The 21,493-nt window shown below is 47.6% G+C and overlaps 1 protein-coding gene across 1 annotated transcript in view; it reads left to right on the forward strand.

Moving 5' to 3' along the window:
* The window catches only part of PTPRS (protein tyrosine phosphatase receptor type S), a 265,570-nt gene extending 245,422 nt beyond the window's left edge, over positions 1 to 20,148 (forward strand). Inside the window, 7 exon segments of the mRNA XM_087952781.1 lie at positions 4,187 to 4,472; positions 5,216 to 5,394; positions 6,519 to 6,645; positions 7,597 to 7,722; positions 12,014 to 12,168; positions 16,721 to 16,856; positions 18,446 to 20,148. Of these exon segments, the coding sequence (XP_087808907.1) occupies positions 4,187 to 4,472; positions 5,216 to 5,394; positions 6,519 to 6,645; positions 7,597 to 7,722; positions 12,014 to 12,168; positions 16,721 to 16,856; positions 18,446 to 18,514 (1,078 nt within the window). The 3' untranslated portion in view covers positions 18,515 to 20,148.
* The last annotated feature ends 1,345 nt before the right edge of the window (positions 20,149 to 21,493 follow it).

Below are 21,493 nucleotides of genomic sequence, written 5' to 3' on the forward strand. Positions count from 1 at the left end.
GTATATGTATTTACTTATTCCTTTACCATTGCTGAGACATATCATTCATTGTCACCCTTGACCCTGGTTTTCCCCCCACCCTCTGGGTGTATCGTAATTCATATCCTCCAGTGGGACACATCCATAGCCAAGAATCATCCAATCATGCTCTCCAGTTAGAATTTTGCCAGCAGAAACTTCAGTCACCCAGTTACTGTCTTTGAAAACTATTTATGGAATTCACTTTCATTTTGCAAGCTGCTGTACTGCTCCCCCTCCCTTTCTGTTGGCAACTCTAAAAAGACCACACAAATATTTTATGAGTTGACACAGAGATTTGATGATCAATTTTGGTCGTATAAGTCGTGGACTACCCGTAATAACAACTAGAATGGAGCGGGAACGTCCCCACTGCAGCCTCCATCCCCCTCTGCACCTTATCCTGTTCGGGAAGCTGTGAAATACAGGTGAAATGCACCGGGAAGCACCCTGTGGCACTGATAAGTCAGTCGGTGTGCCTCCCTGCCTTGTGCTCCCTCCCTGGCACACACGCTTGCATCTCCGAGAATGACAATCCAACCAATTTCTTGTGAAACATAAACCCTGGAGCTACCGGTTTGTTGATTTCGCCCAGTGTTACACTTTCCTGACGGATATAAGTCAAACAGATCGCCTGCTCTGCCCCCAAGTCACTTCTGGCTTTCAGATCAGACAGCAGGAGGTCACTGGATACAGACATAGAGATGTCAACCTAAAAAATGATTTTTTTTTCCCTGAAGCACCACACATAAACATCCCCGGTTACGGGGCCAGGCTGAGTTCTGAAAAGGCCTGATTTATTCCCCATATAGGTAATCCTTGACGTACAAGGATTCATTTAGTGGCTGTTTTTTTCTGACCAAGGCCTCCTGAGACTGTAATTAAGCACACGCTTAATCAAAATAACTCTTGTTCTATTTCAACGCTGGGAATTATTTTCATTCCCAGCCCGTAATGAGTCCCAAACAGTCCCTCGAGATAAGCACCCACCTTTCTTTCCTTTGAATTGCTGCCAACAACTAAAGTCCCAAAGTAACTATAAAACCCAACCAAAGTACAAAGTCTACACAGAGCTTCAAGGTTTAATCTGAACAGAACGAACGATATTGCTTCCTGCAAAAGTTTCTCTACCTTTGCCTGTCCATTATACCTTAGGAGAGGGGCAATCACCTCCCAGCCTTACTCCCGAGTCATCCCTTTTGTCTCAGCTGCTCTTGCCTTCTGGCAGCTCTGTGCACACTCACACTGGGAACAGGCTCCCCTTGTTCCTCTGCCTCGCTGCCGCTGTACTCTGGAGGCTCTGGAGTCAGCACTTCACTCCCAGATGGTCCTGGCGCCATCTCTGCATCGGACACAGGACCCTCATCTGAGTCCTCCCCAGACTCCTGGACTGGTCCCCGTTCTTCCCCACTGGCGAACCACAACACTGTTCGAAGTTACAACAGCACTAAAAAACAGTGACCGGCGGACATTTTTCAGACTTTAATGCCCCTTGCAGTGTTCCCCGTGGTCATGGGATCGAAATTTGGACGCTTGGCGACTGACCCGCATTTATGACATTTGCAGTATCATACGATCCCCTTTGGCAATCAAAGTCAGTAGGGAAGCCAGATTCACTTACTCAGCCAGGTTACTCACTTAATAACTGCAGTGATTCACTTAACAACCGTGGCAAGAAAAGGTCGTAAAAGTGGGACAAAACTCAACTGTCTGGCATGGCAGTGGAAATTTTTGGGCTGAATTGTGGTCGTAAGTCAAGGATTACCTGTATTTCTACAGATGACCTTGATCCATCTACTACCACCTTAGGAGGCAGGCATAACGGAAGGACCCTATAACACCCCTTAAGATCATAAATACGACGCCTGTTCTACCAGAGGTTTAGCATGCATTGCATTTCCACCTCTGTTCTTAGCCATTGAATGAATTTAATTTGGAATAAACACACTGACGATTCCAGGTTGGCCAATCTGGTTAAGTATCTTACGACTTTGTTTCCCTGGGGTGGAGTTAACAGCAAGAGGCGAGGCATATAAATTTAATAAATGAATAAACACAAACCATCAATGGAATTCCAAGGAAGAAGGGTAGAAATTACATAGCCACCATTTAGCCAAGAGAATTATAGGAAGCTCACTTCCCGTTATTCAGGATGCTGCTTATAAGTGCTATGTGCTTAGAGCTCAAAGCATTGTTAGAGACCCCACACACCCACTCCATGGTCTGTTTCTGTTGCTCCACTCTGGGAGGAGGTTTCGAAGTATCTATAGTAGGATTACCAGATTCTGTAACAGCTTTGTTCCCTATGCCATCCGCCTGGTAAACTCGCGAGATTCGTGCTTCTCGCCATGTACAGGTATCCCTCTGAACTAGACCGTGTTGTTTCTTTGTGCCATATACCGTATTTATCGGCGTATAACACGCACAGGCGTATAACACGCATCTTCATTTTAAGAGGAAATTTCAGGAAAAAAATTAAAAAATTCTGCCTGCCTGCCTTAGTTTCTGGTTGTTTGGGAGCAGCTTCGGCTGAGAATAATAACTATTCGCCTCTTTTACTCAGCCAAAGCTGTTCGATTCAACCATTAACGAAGGCAGGCAGGCAGGCAGGCAGAACGGAGGGCGGGCGGGCGGGCGGACGGGATGGGGGTGGGGAGAAACGGGCGCTTCAGGGAAGCTGCGGCGACAGGAAAAGCCCCCCCGCTTCTTTGAAGCAGTTTCTTCCTGTGCTGGTGGAGGAGCGAGAGAGCGACTGAGAGAGCTGAGCCAGAGAGCAGGACAGGCTTCGGTTGCTTCCTCCCTCCCCTTCTTTCATTTGTGTCCTTGATCCCCGATCCCAGCAGCATTCACCGAAGGCTTCTTAACATTATATCGGCGTATAACACGCATACATCATTTGCCCCTATTTTCAGGGGGAAAAAGTGCGTGTTATACGCCGATAAATCTGATAACATATGTGCATAATTTGGGTATGTGCCTAATTTTATATTTATTTATTTATTCTGTCGTGGTTATATAGTGTATATTGAAGGTGGTGACCCTTTGAGAGCTGGAGGCCACAAACTTTCTGGTTTTTCTTTGAAGATGTTTCGCTTCTCATCCAAGAAGCTTCTTCAGCTCTGGCTGGATGATGGAGAATGGAAGGGTTTATACTCCTTGCAGACATAGCTGGTCATTTGCGTTCTTTGAAAGAGTCACTGAGGCCACTTGGAGGTTTTATCTGTGTCCTCAGGGTCACCTGAGTGGTGCAAATGGGCGTGCAGCCTTCTTGGAACTACTGAAAGGACCGTGTTGTAGACTGGGAGATAGATGATGTGTCCCTCTTTTGAGAGGGGGCTGTTCAATTTTGACAGGTGGCCTCAATGGCTCTTAAAAGAATGCAAATGACCAGCTGTCTGCAAGGAGCATCAATGCTTCCCTTGCCCATCATCCAGCCAGAACTGAAGAAGCTTCTTGGATGAGAAGCGAAACGTCTTCAAAGAAAAACCAGAAAGTTCATTTGCTTCTTGAAAAAGCACCTTTAGGACAACCATGACCTGGATGCCTGAGAATCTCCATAGACATGTATGCAATGAAATTTCATTTTAATGTATGCTGATGTCAGCTGGTGCTCCATTCAAAATCCAATAAAGAAAAATACTTAAGACTCCCTTAATTAGAGAAAAGATATCTTTTACTGGAAGTCAAGTGGTAGCAACAAAAGAATTCTGAATCTGAGAAAATAGGCGCGTAAATCACATATACAAAGTGATGGCGTTCCCACCCCCAATAGTTCCATTGGCTCATCCAATTAAAAGTTGTGCATAGCATCATGTGGGCACCTCCAGGTGGTGATGAGGCCTCTGTCCGTTGACCTTGACATATTTTGATAAAGAGTTGCGGCTGCACATAGGATAGAAGCCTAAGCAAGAATCTCCCCCCCGCTTATACAGTTCTGTTTTGTAACACCTCCAGCTCGCTTCCCATAGCCATGTCCCCCCTCCTCCCCTGTTACTTATGACAGCCGAAAGATGCAAAGCAAAGGAAGAAAACATTGAAGGCTGACAGCCGATTAGTGTACATTCAAAGTGACAATACAGTTATTCTAAGTCTAATTTAGATGAAGGATTTCTTTAATCCCCGATATATATATTTTCCTCCACCCCACTCCTATTTTTAATTCCTGCAGTGCTGGGGTGGGTAGGACCGGCTGCTTCATCGTCATCGATGCCATGCTGGAGAGAATAAAACACGAGAAGACGGTGGACATTTACGGGCACGTCACCCTCATGCGGTCCCAGCGAAATTACATGGTGCAGACAGAAGACCAATACAGTTTCATACACGACTCCTTGCTAGAAGCCGTCGCCTGTGGGAACACGGAGGTCCCCGCTCGGAACCTGTACACCTACATCCAGAGGTTGGCACAGATAGAAGTGGGAGAGCACGTCACAGGCATGGAGCTGGAGTTCAAGGTGAGCAGAGGTCCAGGGGTGCGGGGCCCAGGCAGTTACAACTGTCTTGTTTAGCAACGGAAACTCTGGTCTCCCTTGTGGTTGTAAGTCGAGGACTATCTGTACTTAGAGGGGGAAAGCTTTTGCTTTGGATTCAGAAAGTCTTATGTCTTACTATATACCAGGAAAATAGAAAGACATCCAGGTGGGAGTGTGAATTGCAGAATTCTCCATTGGGGTGGAGAATTGAATATATATATAGACTATATTCAATTAATGTAGCATTTCCCAGCCTGGGTGATTTCCAGACACGTAATTTGAACTTCAAAAATATGTCAGCCATAGCCAAGCTGGTTGGGGAACTCTGGGAGTAGAAATGCACAGGTTTAAGGCTGACCATCAATGCCCAGAATCCAGCTGGCAAATTTTAAGCATGACCTATGTAACAGTGTCCCACATATAAAGGTCCAAGGACACATCTTTAGAGCAATGTTCCACTTGGAGAATTCTAAGCGGAGGCCATGTTGAATTCTGGGAATGGAAATCTGTGTGTCTTTAGGGAAAACTTCCAGCTCCCAGAATTCTCAGCAGTAGCCATGCTGGCTGGGGAATTCTGGGAGTTGAAGTCCATACATCTAGCGAGTGAGCATTAATTCCTGGAATCTTCCAACAATGGCCACACTAAATGGGGCATTCTAGGAGAGGAGGCCCACTCAGGTGACCTGCTTCCCTCTCACCCACCTGTGCTCCTTTTCCTCTGCCAGAGACTCGCCAACTCCAAAGCCCACACCTCCAGGTTCATCAGTGCCAACCTGCCCTGTAACAAATTCAAAAATCGCCTTGTCAACATCATGCCATACGAGACCACACGGGTTTGCCTCCAGCCTATCCGCGGAGTCGAGGGCTCCGACTACATCAATGCCAGCTTCATTGATGGATACAGGTAAAGACCCCAGGAAGAGGCGGGGCGGATACCCGATTCCTTTGTCTCTTCCTGTTCTCTATTCTGGCTGCCAATCAGAATAGATGATGTGCTATGATATTGTACGTTAGAGGTGTGCACGTGTGTGACTTCTGTAGAACTTTTCTACAGAATGCACTGGCCCAGTTCTTATTCTTTGCCTCTATTCCTTCTGAATATTAAGCCTAAATAGGCAGGGAAATTGTTTGCAAATTCCAAGTGGCCCACAAGAATTTCCGGCTCCTATTCTGTTAAGAAGTTGCCACCGGAATACATCTTCAATCTCCTGTTGGCATCAAGGCCCCGTAATCACTGAACTGCAGAAATCTAGGGGACCATGAGTGACAGTAGAGAGAAACCAAAAAAATAAATGGCTCTTTGCCTCCACCTAGTGCTCACCTGGCTCTCTGCAGCCCAACATTATGTGTCCTAAATTAGAGCTGCGAAAAAAAACAATGTCTTTGAATTTGGAAAATAAATAGTTCCTTACCAATACGAGAGAATATCCGTAGCTCAAGGCTGAACTATGGGAACCATGGTTGCTCTCTAAGCTTGGTGGTTGTTGTTTTGCAGATGTTTCATTACCCAACTAGATAAGATCATCAATGCTAGGAGGGGAGTAGGGGTTTGTGGAGTAGAGGAGGAGAAGGAGGAGGATGGGCAGTGCACTGATGATGTCACATACTTGGGTCATGAAACATCTGCATAGGAAACCAACCTCAGAGAGCAACAAGGAGCCCACAGATAAGCTCCTTATTTCTGCGTATCGAGTTTCTTCTGACATCTGATGGAGGTTGGCTTTCTAGTTAACGTGCCAACGTTAGATCTTGCAAGGCTGAAGTTTGAGAAGCGTTTAGCATCCATTCTTCAACCCGGGAGGGGTTGGAAGGGTTACCAGAAGCCCATCCCTTACTGCTTTGTTCTCTGGGGCTGGTGGGTTTAAGAGGACGAGCCCACCTCTGCTATCCAAACTTGGCCTGGGTCTCGTGGTTGCCTTCCCCTGTTCCGGACTGTCATGGGACCCACCTTCATTTGCACTTCAAGGCCACCTTGCCTCCTTAGCTCGCCTTCCCAATAGGGTTGGTTCCCTTTGCTCCTTCCTACAGGCAGCAGAAGGCTTACATCGCCACCCAGGGGCCTTTGGCCGAGACCACAGAGGACTTCTGGCGCATGCTGTGGGAGAACAACTCAACCATTGTGGTGATGTTAACCAAGCTGCGAGAGATGGGACGGGTAAGTGGGACATCTCTGGCTTGTTGGTGCTTCATTTTGAACCCCAGAATGCTGGGTGAATGTCCTTGGAATGGCAGGCTTTGATTTCCAGGGTGTTTTTCATCCCAGGCAACGGATTAGTAGCGTAGATGGAGAGGCTCAATTTCTCATCTTGATGTGTCTGAAAAAGGGCACCGGGGTGGGGGGGTTGTGGCGCTCCTCTTGCTTTTGGGGGGACCCTTTTCTTGCCGAAACTCCTGGCTGCCAACAGCTGTTTGAATATAGCCCCATCCATACACAGCTAGAAATGCACATGAGGAATCCCTCAACTTAAATCTCGGATTAGATGACAGCCAAGTTTGGACTATTAGGAAGATAGCAGGAAAATCAATGGTGTAGCTCATGCACGGCATGTTGGCAGCCCTACTAAGAAACAGCTGTGTGTTTGGGGTTAGCAATAGCAGTTAGACTTATATACCACTTCATAGTGCTTTACACCCGCTTCAAAGTGGTTTGCAGAGTCAGCCTCTGGCCCACAACAATCTGGGTCCTCATTTTATTGACCTCGGAAAGATGGAAGGCTGAGTCAACCTCGAGCCAGTCAGGATCAAACTCCAGGCTGTGGGCAGCCTGCAAGTGCTGCATTTTAACCACTGTGCCATCAGGGCTCATTGGTAGCCTCTGTCCCTGTGGCCGAGGGGCTAAAGAGAGGATGATGATGATGACAAGGGAGAAGGAGAGGAGGAGGGAGAGGAAGAAGAAGAAGAGAAGATGATTTTCTTAAAATTCTAATTTTAGCGCTCAGAGGGAACGCACATTCAGGCAGTTGGCTTTGAAGTAGGCAAGTCCCTTGAGGGAATTTTATTGCATGAAATATCTCAGTGCAAGGCTCATGCAGGTAGGGCCTGGGTTGGTTTGTTCTTTTTTTTTGCCAGTAGCAAGTGAGCTTCTTCCTCCTCTGTTGGTCCACAGGAAAAGTGCCATCAGTACTGGCCGGCCGAGAGGTCTGCGCGATACCAGTACTTTGTGGTGGACCCCATGGCTGAATATAACATGCCTCAATACATCCTCCGAGAATTCAAGGTCACCGACGCCAGGGTAAGTCAAATGCCCGTACCAGCTTTCCAGGACCAGACGGTGCTCCAATGTTGGGAAAGGAATTGGTGCTGAATGCAGATGATCGGGTTGAGCCATAGATCAGGCTGAGTCCACCTGTGTTATGGATCAGTTGGGCTTTGTGACTGTCATCAGTGAGATTCCCCGAGGAGGAAGATCTCTTAGGGATTTGGGCATCCTCTCTCTGGCCCCCCACAGGACAGATAAGTGGGATTCAAATTTTTTAACTACCAGTTCTGTGGATGTGGCTTGGTGAGCTTGTATGGCTTGATGGCCGTGGCAGGGGAAGGATACTGCAAAATTCCCCCTTCCCTTCCAACCCCATTAACCTGCTTTCCAGCTCCATTCTCCTGTGCAGGGCAATCAAAGAAAACCAAGCCAATTAGCTGGGACTCAATGGGAGGCCGAGAATAGGTGGGGGTGGGGCCAGTCAGAAGCGGGATTTGCAGTTCTCCGAACCCCTCAAAATTTTCGCTACCGGTTCTCTAGAACCGATCAGAACTGGCTGAATACCAACTCTGGTTACAGCCTGAACTTTTTTATTTTTACACACTTGGTAAATACGAGCTGTTCCTCCAACCACAGACCACAGGGAAAGCCATTCATTCAGTGACCGTCTGAAGTCACAACGGCCCTGAAAAAAGTGACTCGTGACCGTTTTTCACACTTAACGACTGTTGCAGCCCATCCCTATATGGTGGCATGAACAAAATTTGAACACTTGGCAACTGGTTCCCATTTACGATGGTCGCAGTGTCCCCGGGGTCATGTGATCCCCTTTTACAACCTTTTGACCAGCAAAGTCGATGCTGAAGCCGGATTCACTTTTAACAACGGTGTTGCTAACTTAACAACTGCAGTGATTCACTTAACAACGGTGTCAAGAAAGGTTGTAAAATGGGGCAAAATTCACTAAACAACTGTCTTGCTTAGCAACCGAAGTTCCAACCTCAAATGTGGTTGTAAATCAAGGACTACCTGTAATCTAATCAGCCCATCCTAAAGTCAAGGTTTCATATTTTTTTCCCCGTCTCGAACACAAAGGCTAGAAGCGGTTTCCAAGCAGAAACTTTCCTGAAATGCTGCACAGCTCAAGTAATGTATCCCCCCCCCCCAGTGGATGATGGTCAAAGCAGTTTACAAATACTAAAAGTACCATCTGCCTAGGTGGCGCAGCAAAGTTCTGAAAATAGCTCACGCATTATCTGCACCCTCGCCACACATTTAAGGTTAGGCCTTCTGCTTTCATATTAGAATTAGAATTCTTTTTTATTGGCCAAGTGTGATTGGACACACAAGGAATTTGTCTTCGGTGCAAATGCTCCCAGTGTACATAAAAAAAGAGATACATTCGTCAAGAGTCAAGAATCATAAAGTACAACACTTAATAAATAGTCATCGGGTACAAAAAGCCATCAAATCATACTAGGAAGCAGTCCATATAAATCATAAGGATACAAGCGACAAAGTTATAGTCATACAGTCACAAGTGGGAGGGGATGGGTGATAAGGAGTGATGAGAAGATTAATAGTAATAGTAATGCAGACTTTGTAAATAGTTGGACAGTGTTGAGGGAATTATTTGTTTAGCAGAGTGATGGCGTTCAAGGGGAAAAACCGTCTTTGTGTCTAGTTGTCCTGGTGTGCAGGGCTCTATAGCCTCGTTTTGAGGGAAGGAGTTGAAACAGTTTATGTCCAGGGCGTGAGGGGTCTGTAGATATTTTCACAGCCCTCTTTTTGACTCCTGCAGTATACAGGTCCTCGATTGAAGGCAAATTGGTAGCAACTGTTTTTTTCTGCAGTCCTAATTATCCTCTGGAGTCTGTGTCTGCCCTGTTGGGTTGCAGAGCCAAACCAGACGGTTATAGAGGTGCAGATGACAGACTCAATGATTCCTCTGTATAGAACTGTTTCAGCAGCTCCTTGGGCAGTTTGAGCTTCCTAGTTGGCACAGAAAGAACATTCTTTGTTATGCTTTTTTGATATACAGGTCTCTCTGTGTGACCATCTAAAATAAAGAATAAGTTTCTTTTTTTTTTCTTTTATTATAGCATGATTATCCAACCCTCCCTGATCTCACTTTATAACTGATCATCACTTTTGTTTCAACAAGACAATTCTACAGGGAGATCATTCAGAATGGACGAAAAGATTAAACATATTTTCTAGTTCACCTGTTCCCATGGGTTTCATTGGTTTTTCTTCAAAATTACACCACTGCAAATGCATAATCCACCCCACATCCCTCTTCCTAAACTCCCTTTTATTCCATTTGCATGAATTCTGCTATGAAATCATCAACCACCCCCTGTGCTTTCTCTCTCTCAGTGGTTTAATTCTTTCAAACGTGTTTCCAAGGTTTTTCCTGCTTCTGGAGGACGTGAAAAGCCACCTGTGCCTTTCTCTCTCTTTTTTCCCCCTCCCTCCATGCTGTGTCACCCTGACCGTTGCACCATTTTTAAAAAAATCATTACGTTTGTCTCCTGCTCCTTAAAGAAACGCGGGGAGCCCCGCCTGAGCCATCGGCGTGACGCAGCCCCAAAATTCAGCAGTTGCTGAGATTTAAGGGTACCACCTTCTCCAACCCTGAGTGTCAGCCTCGCGCCGGACTTGGGAGGTAGCCTAAATTGGAGCGAGGATGTCTTGGCTAGGTCACCGTTGAGTTTGCAGCTAAGGAGGGATAGAAACTGGACCTTGGGGTGGTTTGCCAGAGCCTCAGATTGAGACTTTAGTTCCTTAGTTCACAAATCCTCAGATATTTTTATATTTCCCCCCCTGGATTTGCCTCTCCTTCTTCGATGGCATCCCTTTCTTTTGATGCTTCTGCTTTGGTGTGCTGGCTTTTTTTTTTTTTTAAAGGCACATAAAAAGGGGTTCGGCACTCGTTTGTTGATAGAGTGTGTTGAGTTTTCTGACACACACACCCACAACACACCCACACACACCCCCGTGGCTACCCCTCAAATTCCTAACCTGGGTTTCAAAAATCTTAACAACAGGTTCTCTGCCCGGTTGCTGAGTGGGCGTGGCCATGGTGGGCGTGGCCTACTCAGCCTCCTGAACCTTGGCAGTGGGGGGCTTTTTCGCCCTCCCCGGGCTCTGGACATTTTCCTCAGGTCTCCGGGTGGGTGAAAATGGGCTCCCCGGGCTCCGGAGCCTCTCTGGAAGCCAGAAACGGGCCCATTTCCAGCCTTCCCGAACTTCTGGGAGGCCCGTTTTTCAGCCTCCCTGCGCACCCTTGCATTTACCTGCATCCAAAACAGGCCATGTGGGGACTCCTGGGAGGGGAGGGGAGTGGTGGGTGGGGTTGGCCAGCCAGGAGTGGAATTTGGGAGGGGTCTCCAAACTGCACAGAATCTTAGCTAGGGGCTCTCCTGAACCCCTGAGAACCTTCAGCAGCCCAGCCCTGATTTACCTACAAGTTTATGTAGAGTATTGATCTGACCAGCTAACCTAAATAAAGTGACTCTGGGCAGCTTACAAGGGAAAACAAACCAAGTTTAAAGCAGCGATCGATAACCTCAATAATGGGCCAGCTGGCTCGCCATTGTCTGATGATGAGCGCTTGGCTCATCCTGATTCCAATCCCAGGGGAATAACCCAAGTTTTTAAAACTTTTCTAAATGCCAGCAAAATCAGGGCATGTTTTGTGGATGGAGCCAATGAACGTTCTTGGATAAGGATTGAGATAAACACACACACACATAGACACCACTCAAGAAATAAACTTTATTTGCACTGGACAAGCAAAAACCACACAGAAGCCTCCAGGACAGGTAGTTCTTGATTTACGGCCACAATTGGGGTTCGTATTTCCATTGCTATGTAAGGCAATTGCTAAGCGAGCCGTGCTCGATGTTGCGACCTCTTTTGCCGCTGTTGTTAAGCAAATGGCTTCAGTTGTTAAGTGAAACAGATAGTTGTTAAGCGAATCTAACCTCCTCCGCTGAGGTTTTCTGTCGAAAGCTGACTGGGAAAGGTCGCAAGTGATGAACCCATGAACTTTGGGATGCTGCAGCTGTCATCAGTACAGGTTACCCAGCGCCCAAATTTTCATGACGTGTCTGTGGGGATGCTGCGACGGTCGTAAGTGTGGGGACCAGGCATAAGTCATTTTTTTCAGTGCTGTTGTAACTTTGAATGGTTGCTAAACGAATGATCGTCAATCAAGGGCTGCCTGCAAGTTTTGAGAACTTACTTACTTCGCTCTGCTCTGCCAGTTCTGTTTTTAACACCTTCCATTTTGGCCTTTTTTTTTTTCTTTTATTTCCAGGACGGCCAGTCTAGAACCGTGCGTCAGTTCCAGTTCACGGACTGGCCAGAACAAGGTGTGCCAAAATCCGGCGAAGGCTTTATCGATTTCATTGGGCAGGTGCACAAAACTAAGGAGCAGTTTGGACAAGACGGGCCAATTTCCGTCCACTGCAGGTACGTGCGGCCAAAAAAGAGACTGGACTGCCCCCTGTCAAAAAGGGTGCGGGGTCTGCTTGGGCAGGGGGTTGGACTAGATTACCTACAAGGCCCCTTTCAACTCTGTGGATCTGTAAACTATTTTAAAAGTGGGGCTGCCAGTCCACTTTGCTTTGCTAGCCCTCTGCCAGCGAAAATGGGGAGACCGCACTCCCTCCGGCAGGGGCACCGCAGGCCGGTGCTTCACTGTTTCCAGGGCCAAATCTAAGCACCGTGTGGGGCGGATTCAGCCTGTGGGCCTTGAGTTTGACACCCCTGGTTTAGATAAAAAGCTAAGGTGTCCATAACAGGGGAAGAAGGTCATAAACGAGGTTGGCTGTAATTGTGCGAGCAAAGCAAGGTTTTGGTTTGTGTGATCCCAGCTCCCCTCTCACCACCTGGACCCTGCAGATGGCTCTGGACAGGCCCAATCCCTGGCCGGATTTTCTCCCTCCATTCTTCGCCCCGGACTCGAGCTGAAAAACTGGGCCGTTCCCATGGCAGGAAGTCCCAGCTTTCTTTCAAATGGAGCATCTCTCCCCAGCGGCGGATTTCATTTTTGCACAACGGGCATCGCTGACCTCCTTACCACTCTCTGTACGCGCAGACCGTTAGTCCCCCCGCGAGTTTCAGTATTTCCATCCTGGGAGCTCAAATCATATTATTGGGCTGTTCTGTTCTGCTCCTTCGCTTCCCCTCTGCCCACTTCCCCTAAAATATAAACGGTGAGCAGCTTTTAGTCCTGCAGATGAGCAAACAAAGCCCTTCCTCCCATCCGTTTTCTTTCTTCGCGAGGCTTGTTAATTGATAAAGGATTTTCTTTGTAGAATGGAGAGGAACTAACTGGCTAAATAGCCCATTCAATGGTGAGATGTTGACCTCCTGGTAAATTGCAAAGCTTTAAATTCTGTTTTTCTACAACTCTGGGGAATAGAGAGATTAGAGCAAATTGCTGTTTACCGATCGAGGAGAATTGGTAGCTCAGGGTTTGAACCGTGGGGTCTTTGGTGCTCTCTGGACTTGGTTGTTTTCCGGTAGATGTTTCATGACCCGAATAGGTAGCATCATCAGTGCTACAAGGGGGTGGGGGGATTGTACAGAGGAGCAGAAAGAGGACAAGGACAAAAAAGAAGAGGAGGAGGGGGAAGAGGACTGTGAGGCTCTTGGTGCTCTCTGAGCTTGGTGGGTTTTTTTGCATGTTTCATGACCCAACTAGGTAACATCATCAGTACTAGAAGGGAGAGAGGGGTTTGTGGGAAGAAGAAGGAGGACTATGATGTCCTTGGTGCTCTCTGAGCTTGGCTGGTTTCTTGCAGATGTTTCTTGACCCAACTAGGTAGCATCATCTGTGCTAAAAAGGAGTGTGGTTTGTGGAGAGGAGGAGGAGGAGGAATGTGGTGCCCTTGGTGCCCTCTGAGCTTGGTTGGTTTTGTGTGTGTGTGTGTTGCAGATATTTCACTATCCAAGTAGGTAACATCATCAGTGCTAGATGGGAGTAGGGTTTGTGGAATGGAGGAGGAGGAGGAGGAGACTAGGAAGGGGTCCTTGGTGCCCTCTGAGGTTGCTTGTATTCTTGCAGACGTTTCATTACCCCATTAGGGAGCATCATCAGTGCTGGAAGTGGGGGTGGCATTTGTTCTCTTTTTATATAGCTTGTCCTGTCAGCGTCAGTGGGAATGTTCTTCCAGATATTTCATCAGCCCAGCTAGGTAACATCATCTGCGCTAGAAAGGGAGTGGAGTTTGTGGCGAGGAGGAGGAGGAGGAAGACTGTGGGGTCTTTGTTGCTCTCTGAGCTGGGTAGTTTTCTTGCAGACGTTTCATGACCCAGCTAGGTAACATCACCAGTGCTAGATGGGAGTGACCAGGTCACATTGGTCTCTGTTTACCTTTCCAGTCCAAAAGTATTCACAAAAGCCTCTTGGGAAACACAGAACCCATCCACCTTTTTCCTAAGATACCCCAAAAGGTGGGGTGCCCTCATAGCTTCCGGAAGATAAAATCCTCCAGATATTGCTTGCTAATCTACGATTAAAGCTTTCGGTCATGACGCATCGGCAGGCAGATGAAGGATTCTCTGCTTAGGCCGGTGGGATTCCACCTTAGCCCCGAGAGACGTGTCGCGTGGGTGGAGGACAGCATCTGGTTCTCTACCTCTGCCCCTGGCTGGCTAAAGCTGGGGAAACCTTGCAAATCCAGCCAAGGAACCGGCACCGGGGGGAAGTTGATACGCTGCTGTAGCTCCTCCATACAGGTTTGCAGGTCCGCCACTTCCGATTCGCTCTCCGTTCTTCTTTGTAGGCCAGCTGCTTTTCCCTGGCATCTCCTGCCTCAAATGGGGAGGGGGGCAGAGGACTCCGGTTGTGTGGGCAGCAAGCATACGTAACAGCTTCCCAGAAGCTGTCCTGGCAAAAAAGGCGAGAGACCCTTTGCATGTGTTGATTTATTAAATTTAGATCCCAACCATCTCATTCTGAAAAGCTACTCTGGGCAGCTTAACAGTTAAAATGCTGATTTATTTTTTGTTTTATCCTTTTAAATAATAGAATAATATAGGTCTTCTACTCCAGCCGCCTGCTCAAGCTGGAGAGCCTAAACCATTTCAGACAAGTCCAACCTCTTAAAACGTTCAGTGTTGGAGCATCTACAACTTCTGGAGAGAAGCTGTCCCACCGGTTAATTGTCCTCACCGTTAGAAAGTTTCTCCCTAATTCCAGGTTGCTTCTCTCCTTGGTTAGTTTCCCTCCGTTGCTTCTTGTCTTGCCTTTCTGGTACTTTGGAAAATAGGTTGACTCCCTCTTCTTTGGGGCAGCCCCCCTCAAATATTGGAAGACTGATATCATGGCAAGACAAGGAATAATGGATGGGAACTGCACAAGGAGAGATTCAACCTGGAAATAAGGAGAAACTTGCTGACGGTGAGAGGAATCAACCCATAGAACAGAAGTTGTGGGAGCTTCATCACTGGAGGCTTTCAAGAAGAGACTGGACTGCCATTTGTCAGAAAGGGTGTAGGGTCTCCTGCTTGGGCTAGGACGGCTAGATGACCTATAGTAGGACTAGATGACCTATAAGGTCCCTTCCAACTCTGATTATCTGTTATCATGTCACCCCTAGTCCCTCTTTTCTCTAGAGCAGTGATCCCCAACCTTTTTGCGCGGCCCGGTACCGGCATCAGCTGGGCGCTGCCATCTTTTTGATGAAAAGTGCTTCCGGTGAGCTTTCTACCGGAAAAGCTCACTGGAAGCACTTTTCATCAAAAGATGGCGGCGCCAGCAAACCAGCGGCCCGGTAGGACTTGTTCCGCGGACCGGTACCGGTCCGTGGACCGGTGGTTGGGGACCCCTGCTCTAGAGTACAGGTACCTAACTGCTGCAACGATTTTTCCTATGTTTTAGCCTATGACCCTGATGACCTTTTTTGCTCTTCTCTTCACTCCTTCCAGGGTCTCGAATCTTTTTTATATTGTGGTGACCAAAACTGGATGCAATATTCCAAGTGTGGTCTTACCATAAATATAATAAATATATAAATTATATTTAAATAAATTCAATATAATAAAATGCAAGGAATAGAATAGAAAATGGAATGGAATAGAATAGGAATGGAACAGAAAAGAATACAATAGGAATGGAATAGAACAGAGCAGAATAGAATAGGAATAAAAATAGAACAGAGCAGAATAGAATAGGAATAGAATGGAATAGAATAGAATAGAATAGAATAGAATAGAATAGAATAGAATAGAATAGAATAGAATAGAATAGAATAGAATAGAATAGAGCAGAATAGGAATAGAAATAGCAATAGCAATAGGAATGGGATGGAATAGGAATAGAATAGAAAGATGGAATGGGATGGAATATCACCCATTCCTTCTGAGCCCAGGGGCTGGTGAGAGTTTAGTGTTTGCTTTTCCTCCAAGAAATGGATATATTTGAGATTCAGTCTATAAATGAAGGATTTGGACACACCATGTTATTGACCCCAGGGCCTGCCAGAAAAGACGGTCCCATCTGCTGGACTGAATTTAGGAGTCCTTGTGTTAGCCATCATTGTGCCTGGGGGCTTTGAGTTCATTGGCAGGCTGATTAAGGCAGGGGCTGGCAGACAGAGTGGTTGAGACTGTGCTGTGCTTGGCATGGGCAGTTCATGAAAACCACTGGGTCTTTTCTCAGGATTATGCTGCAGCTGTGGGAGGTAGCTGCTTTAAAGGGCGTGTTTCTTTAAAGGCTCACCTCTTGATTTCAGTTCCAAAGCCCTCATTCTCCCGTCTTGGCAGCCCTTAGGGCAGGGGGTCCCCAATGCTGGCTCGAGAATTCTGGGAATTGAAGTCCACAAGTCTTCAAGTTGCCAAGTTTTGGGGACCTCTGTCTTAGGTTTTCTTCCGGGAATGAGAGAACCTGTAGTGTTTTGGACTGAGGCAGCTTACGGCTGTCTGCTTCATGCCTCGCCTTGCGAAAGGAGACATTAGGTGGGTTTCCTCGCAGGCCCTCCACACCCATCGATGTCCCCTCTCTTCTTTCTCGCAGTGCGGGAGTAGGCAGGACCGGCGTCTTCATCACGCTAAGCATCGTCCTGGAGAGGATGCGCTACGAAGGGGTAGTGGACATCTTCCAGACCGTGAAGATGCTGAGGACACAACGGCCGGCCATGGTGCAGACAGAGGTGAGAAAAGGAGGGCTTCACATTGGACCCACTCGAGACTCAGCAGGCTTTGGGTCAGGGGAAAGAAGGGAGGAATCCAGCACTTCCCCTACGACCCCCCAAAAAAGTGTTACCTCCACCCCCACCCTTCTCCTGACCGCCTCCTTGCTCCAAAAGGCTGGAGGTGACCTCTGCCGGGGGCTTCAGGGAGGAATGGTCCACCCTTCCCTGGAGGGCCCTTTCCTCCTGCAAAGTAGCAAAAGCCAGCATGCCCCATTGATATTTGCACCCAGGATCTTCCTCGGACAGGAAGTAGGGACCCTGGGGTGTGTTTTTCAAAAGAGTCAGGAAGGGAAATCCCTGGTGGGGTGAGAATAATTTGGTACAACAGGTCTCCCGATTGTTGCATGTTGGCGGCAGGCCCATCAGGTGAAGGGAGACGGTGAGTTCTAGTCCTGCCTTAGACCTGAAAGCCGCCTGGGTGACTTTGGGCCAATCACCAGGAGACGGAGAGTTCTAGTCCTGCCTTCATAAAAGCCAGCGGGGTAATTTTCAGCCAGTCACCAGGAGCCTGTGAGTTCTAGTCAGGGGTGGGATTTGAAAATCCCAGCAACCGGTTCTCTGCCCGGGTGCTGGGTGGGCGTGGCCATGGTGGGCGTGGCCAACTGGAACTTCCGGTTCTGCCGTTTTTCATCTTCCCTAGAGTCCGGAGGGCCTCTGGAAGCTGGTAACAGGCCCATTTCCGGACTCCCAGAACTTCCGATTCGGCTGTTTTCCCCCCTCCACGCAGACCCTGCACTTACCTGCATCCAAAATGGCCCAGGTGGAAACTCCTGGGAGGGGCGGTGAGGGGTGGGCAGGGCCAACCGGTCAGTTCAACTACCGGTTCCATGAACCAGGTGTAAATTTAACATCTAGTTCACCTGAACTGGGCCGAACCGGCTGAATCCCACCCCTGGTTCTAGTCCTGCCTTAGATATGAAAGCCAGCTGGGTGACTTTGGGCCAATCACCAGGAGACATTGAGTTCTAGTCCCGCCTTAGATATGAAAGCCAGCTGGGTGACTTTGGGCCAATCACCAGGAGACAATGAGTTCTAGTCCCGCCTTAGGCATGAAGGCCAACTGGGTGGGCCAATCACCAGGAGACGGTGAGTTCTAGTCCCGCCTTAGATATGAAAGCCAGTGGGTGGGCCAATCCCCAGGAGGCGGTGAGTTCTAGTCCCGCCTTAGGCATGAAGGCCAACTGGGTGGGCCAATCACCAGGAGACGGTGAGTTCTAGTCCCGCCTTAGATATGAAAGCCAGTGGGTGGGCCAATCCCCAGGAGGCGGTGAGTTCTAGTCCCGCCTTAGGCATGAAGGCCAACTGGGTGACTCTGGGCCAGCCCCGCTCCCTCAGCCCAACCCACCTCACAGGGTTGTTGTCGTGGGGGAAGTAGGAGGTAGAAATTGCATTGGATATTTTCGCCGCTCGAGTTATTTGTACAAATAATAAAGGCAGGATACAAAGAAATAAGAACAAAACATTTTTTTAATAAATCAGCAAACAAATTAGCAGAGCAAACTCTGCCTGCCAATCAATAACCCGTCTCTCCTTCCTCCCCCTCCCAGGACGAATACCAGTTCTGCTATCAGGCGGCCCTGGAATACCTGGGAAGTTTTGACCACTATGCAACATAATAAGGAAAAGGAAACTTTTCAAAAGCCATGCGTTGTGCAGACTCCTTAACACTTTTCAGCCTGCAGGGCTCCCGTTTTGAGCGAGGCGAAGCTCACCTCGACCTTTCTAAACACCTACAGACTGAACCAGAAAAAAACGTTGCCTCCCCGATCCGCCCATTTCAGATGCTCCGCCGGAAAGGAGGCGGCAGGGGAGAGGCCAGCAGCAACGCCCCCTCCTTCTCTCCAGGCGCCGCTGCATCTCCGGAAGAGGGACTTCACCCCCCACACACACCCACTCTCTTGGCCTGTGTTTCGAAAACCCCGGAGCCCCTCCCCAGGGTGGCTTCGAAGCAGGGCGGGAATTTCCCCCCCCCCTCCCCCTCTTCTTTTCCTTCTTTTTAAGTGGCAAACTTGTTGTTCTTACCTCATCCGGTGTCGACGGTGTTGGGGAGCACACGGACCGCGTGCAACTGAACCAGAAACCGTATTGAAACTTTTTCCTATTGCGGCAGGCGCCGGGTCTCGTCCACACACCCTTGGAGAGCAGCGGTCGGATTGGGAAAGGAAACAAAAAAAAAACCATGGCCAAGAACCAGAGAGATTTACACACAGGCAGAGAGAGAGAGAGAGAAACAAGAACAACTGATGGGGAGAAATAGCAAAAGAAGAATTTGGCCACCACAAGTAACATTTTAGGTTTCGGTTGACGTTACTAACCTTGCGGGCGGACTTAAAGGAAGCCACTTGAGGTGTGAAAAAATTAAAGAGGCAAACAAAGCAAAATTTTTGCATCAGGTTGGAGTGGCAGGACTCCACACCTGGGGTGGGGGTGGGGTGGTTTTGGCTGTCCTGCGGCTTCTTTCTCAGCTTAGCTTCTCAAACACTTTTTAACATTCCTCTTCTTTTACCAACCTTCTTACCGTGTCAAAAAAGCAAAACCAGAACAGGCAATAAACACGTCCTCCCAACCCACCCAGGCATTTCACATTTTGCAAAATAACAAATGAAAATAAAATCCACAGGTTTTGCCGCTCACCCACACATTCATCTAAACTCTGAATTTTTGGAAATCTTGCAAATTGCCAGTTCCAGGTGATCTCCTGTTCTCCAGATTTCAAAAAAAATAGGAGCCATGGAGATTTGAAATACATTTCACAAGAGTTCCAATTTTTTGTTTTGTTTTGTTTCGTTTTTTTGTTGTTTTTAAGGAATTCTTCCCCCTGCTTTTCTGATTCCCTTAGCGCATCCAAATTAGTCTCTCTCTTTTTTGTTGTCTGTCGTTGCTCTCATTTATTTCTGTGGGTGTTTTAACTTCCCCTTCCCTGATGCCAAAGAGAAAAATGGCAGATTTGAAGACGAGCCTGTGGATTTTGGGGACAGAGAAAGCTCGTGCAGGCTTCCTTAATGTCCAAATGAACAGAAAGGTACTTTCCATTTCAAAATCCAGGCAGAATAAACGGACTGCAAGGATTTGGTTATAAGAATTAGGCACCATCACTGAGTGGCTTTCTTTAAAAAAAAAAAAAAAAGGTATCGATGTAACTCTTATAAGTGACATTTATTTCTTATTTTTATTTCCTGGGTCTCCTTTTTTTAATAGTGTAATTTTTTTTTCCTTTTTTTAAAAAATATGTAAAAATACAAAAGAATATCAGTCAACGAATTTACAAAAAAAAAACTACTTATTTGTTCATATTATGTTTAAAGACAAGTCTATTTTTTCACTGTAGAAATGTTAACGTGTAATGGTTGTGTGACATAAGAGAAACGCTGTGCAAAATAATTGCTACTTTTACATATTGCTTTTCTACCATTTAAAAAAAAAAAAGTACGAGAGGAGGAAGAGGAAGGAAAGGGGTCACTGCCTACGTTTCAATGAAAACGTTGCTGCTTTTCTTCTTTTTTTTCCCCCAAGAACGACGATGGTTGTTATTCATCTCTCTTCTAAGGCCTTTTTGGGGAGCCCGGCCAGAGGGAGTAACTTCTAAGGATCTCCGAAGGGGTCTTTTGCCCCTGAATTGCCCCATTTCTCAATCCCTTCCAGGCCCAATGAGGACACCCCAAACCCCGAGAAAGCCCCCCCCCCTAACCACGCTGCCTTTGCATCCAGAGAAAAACCCTCCCTGAATCTCCCATTGCATCCCTGGGACCCCCCCCCCAGAAAAAAAATCCGATTTAAAATCCTCAATGATGTCCTTTTTCCAGTCCAGGAGGGGCTCAAAACGTCCACATTTCCTGCTTCTTAGGGTTTTTTTGGGGGGGGGGTGGATGCCAGCTGGAACGTGTCCGGGTGGACAAAAACGCAGCTCCAAAGCTCTGCTCAGCCTTAAAATACGGGGTGGCCTCAGGCCGGTCCCTCTCTTGCTCTTAGCCTAACCTACCTCGCAAGGTCGTAGGGAGGAGAGAACTGCTCGGGGTGTTACCCTCCGGAGGAAGGACAAGGGGCCCTCCGAAAATCGGCCTCTTTCTCCTGGGCGCTTCTCTGGATGAAGGCTGCCAAACCCCTTAGGCAGTTAAAAGAACAAGGAGTCCTCAATTTACAGCCGTTCATTTAGTGGCCGTTCTTAGTTACACCGACACAGGGGAAAAAAGTTATACCTGTGACCATTTTTCACACTGAACAAAACCTCTGCAGCCGCCCCCACGGTCATGGGAACAAGATTCAGACTCTTTGGCGGTTGGTTCACACTTAACGACCGTTGCAGCGTCCCCACCGTCATGTGATTCACATTTATGATGGTCACAGCATCCCGGGGGGGTGGGGTCATGTGGTCCCCTTTGGTGACCTTCCAACCAGCGAAGCCCCCACGGGGAAGCCAGATTCACTTAACCACCGTGTGACTCACTTACCAACTGCAGTGATTCACTTAACCAAGCGCGGGAATGAAAGGTCATAACATGGGGCCAAAAACTTGCTTAACAACTGTCTCATTTAACAACCGAAATTGGGGGGCTCCTTTGGGTTGGTAAGTTGAGGCCTGACCTGTAGATCTTTTT

This window comes from Notechis scutatus, chromosome 1 (genome assembly GCF_049901735.1).
Source record: "Notechis scutatus isolate UNSWTSFEM ecotype Mainland chromosome 1, rNotScu1.2, whole genome shotgun sequence".
Classification (NCBI taxonomy): domain Eukaryota; kingdom Metazoa; phylum Chordata; class Lepidosauria; order Squamata; family Elapidae; genus Notechis; species Notechis scutatus.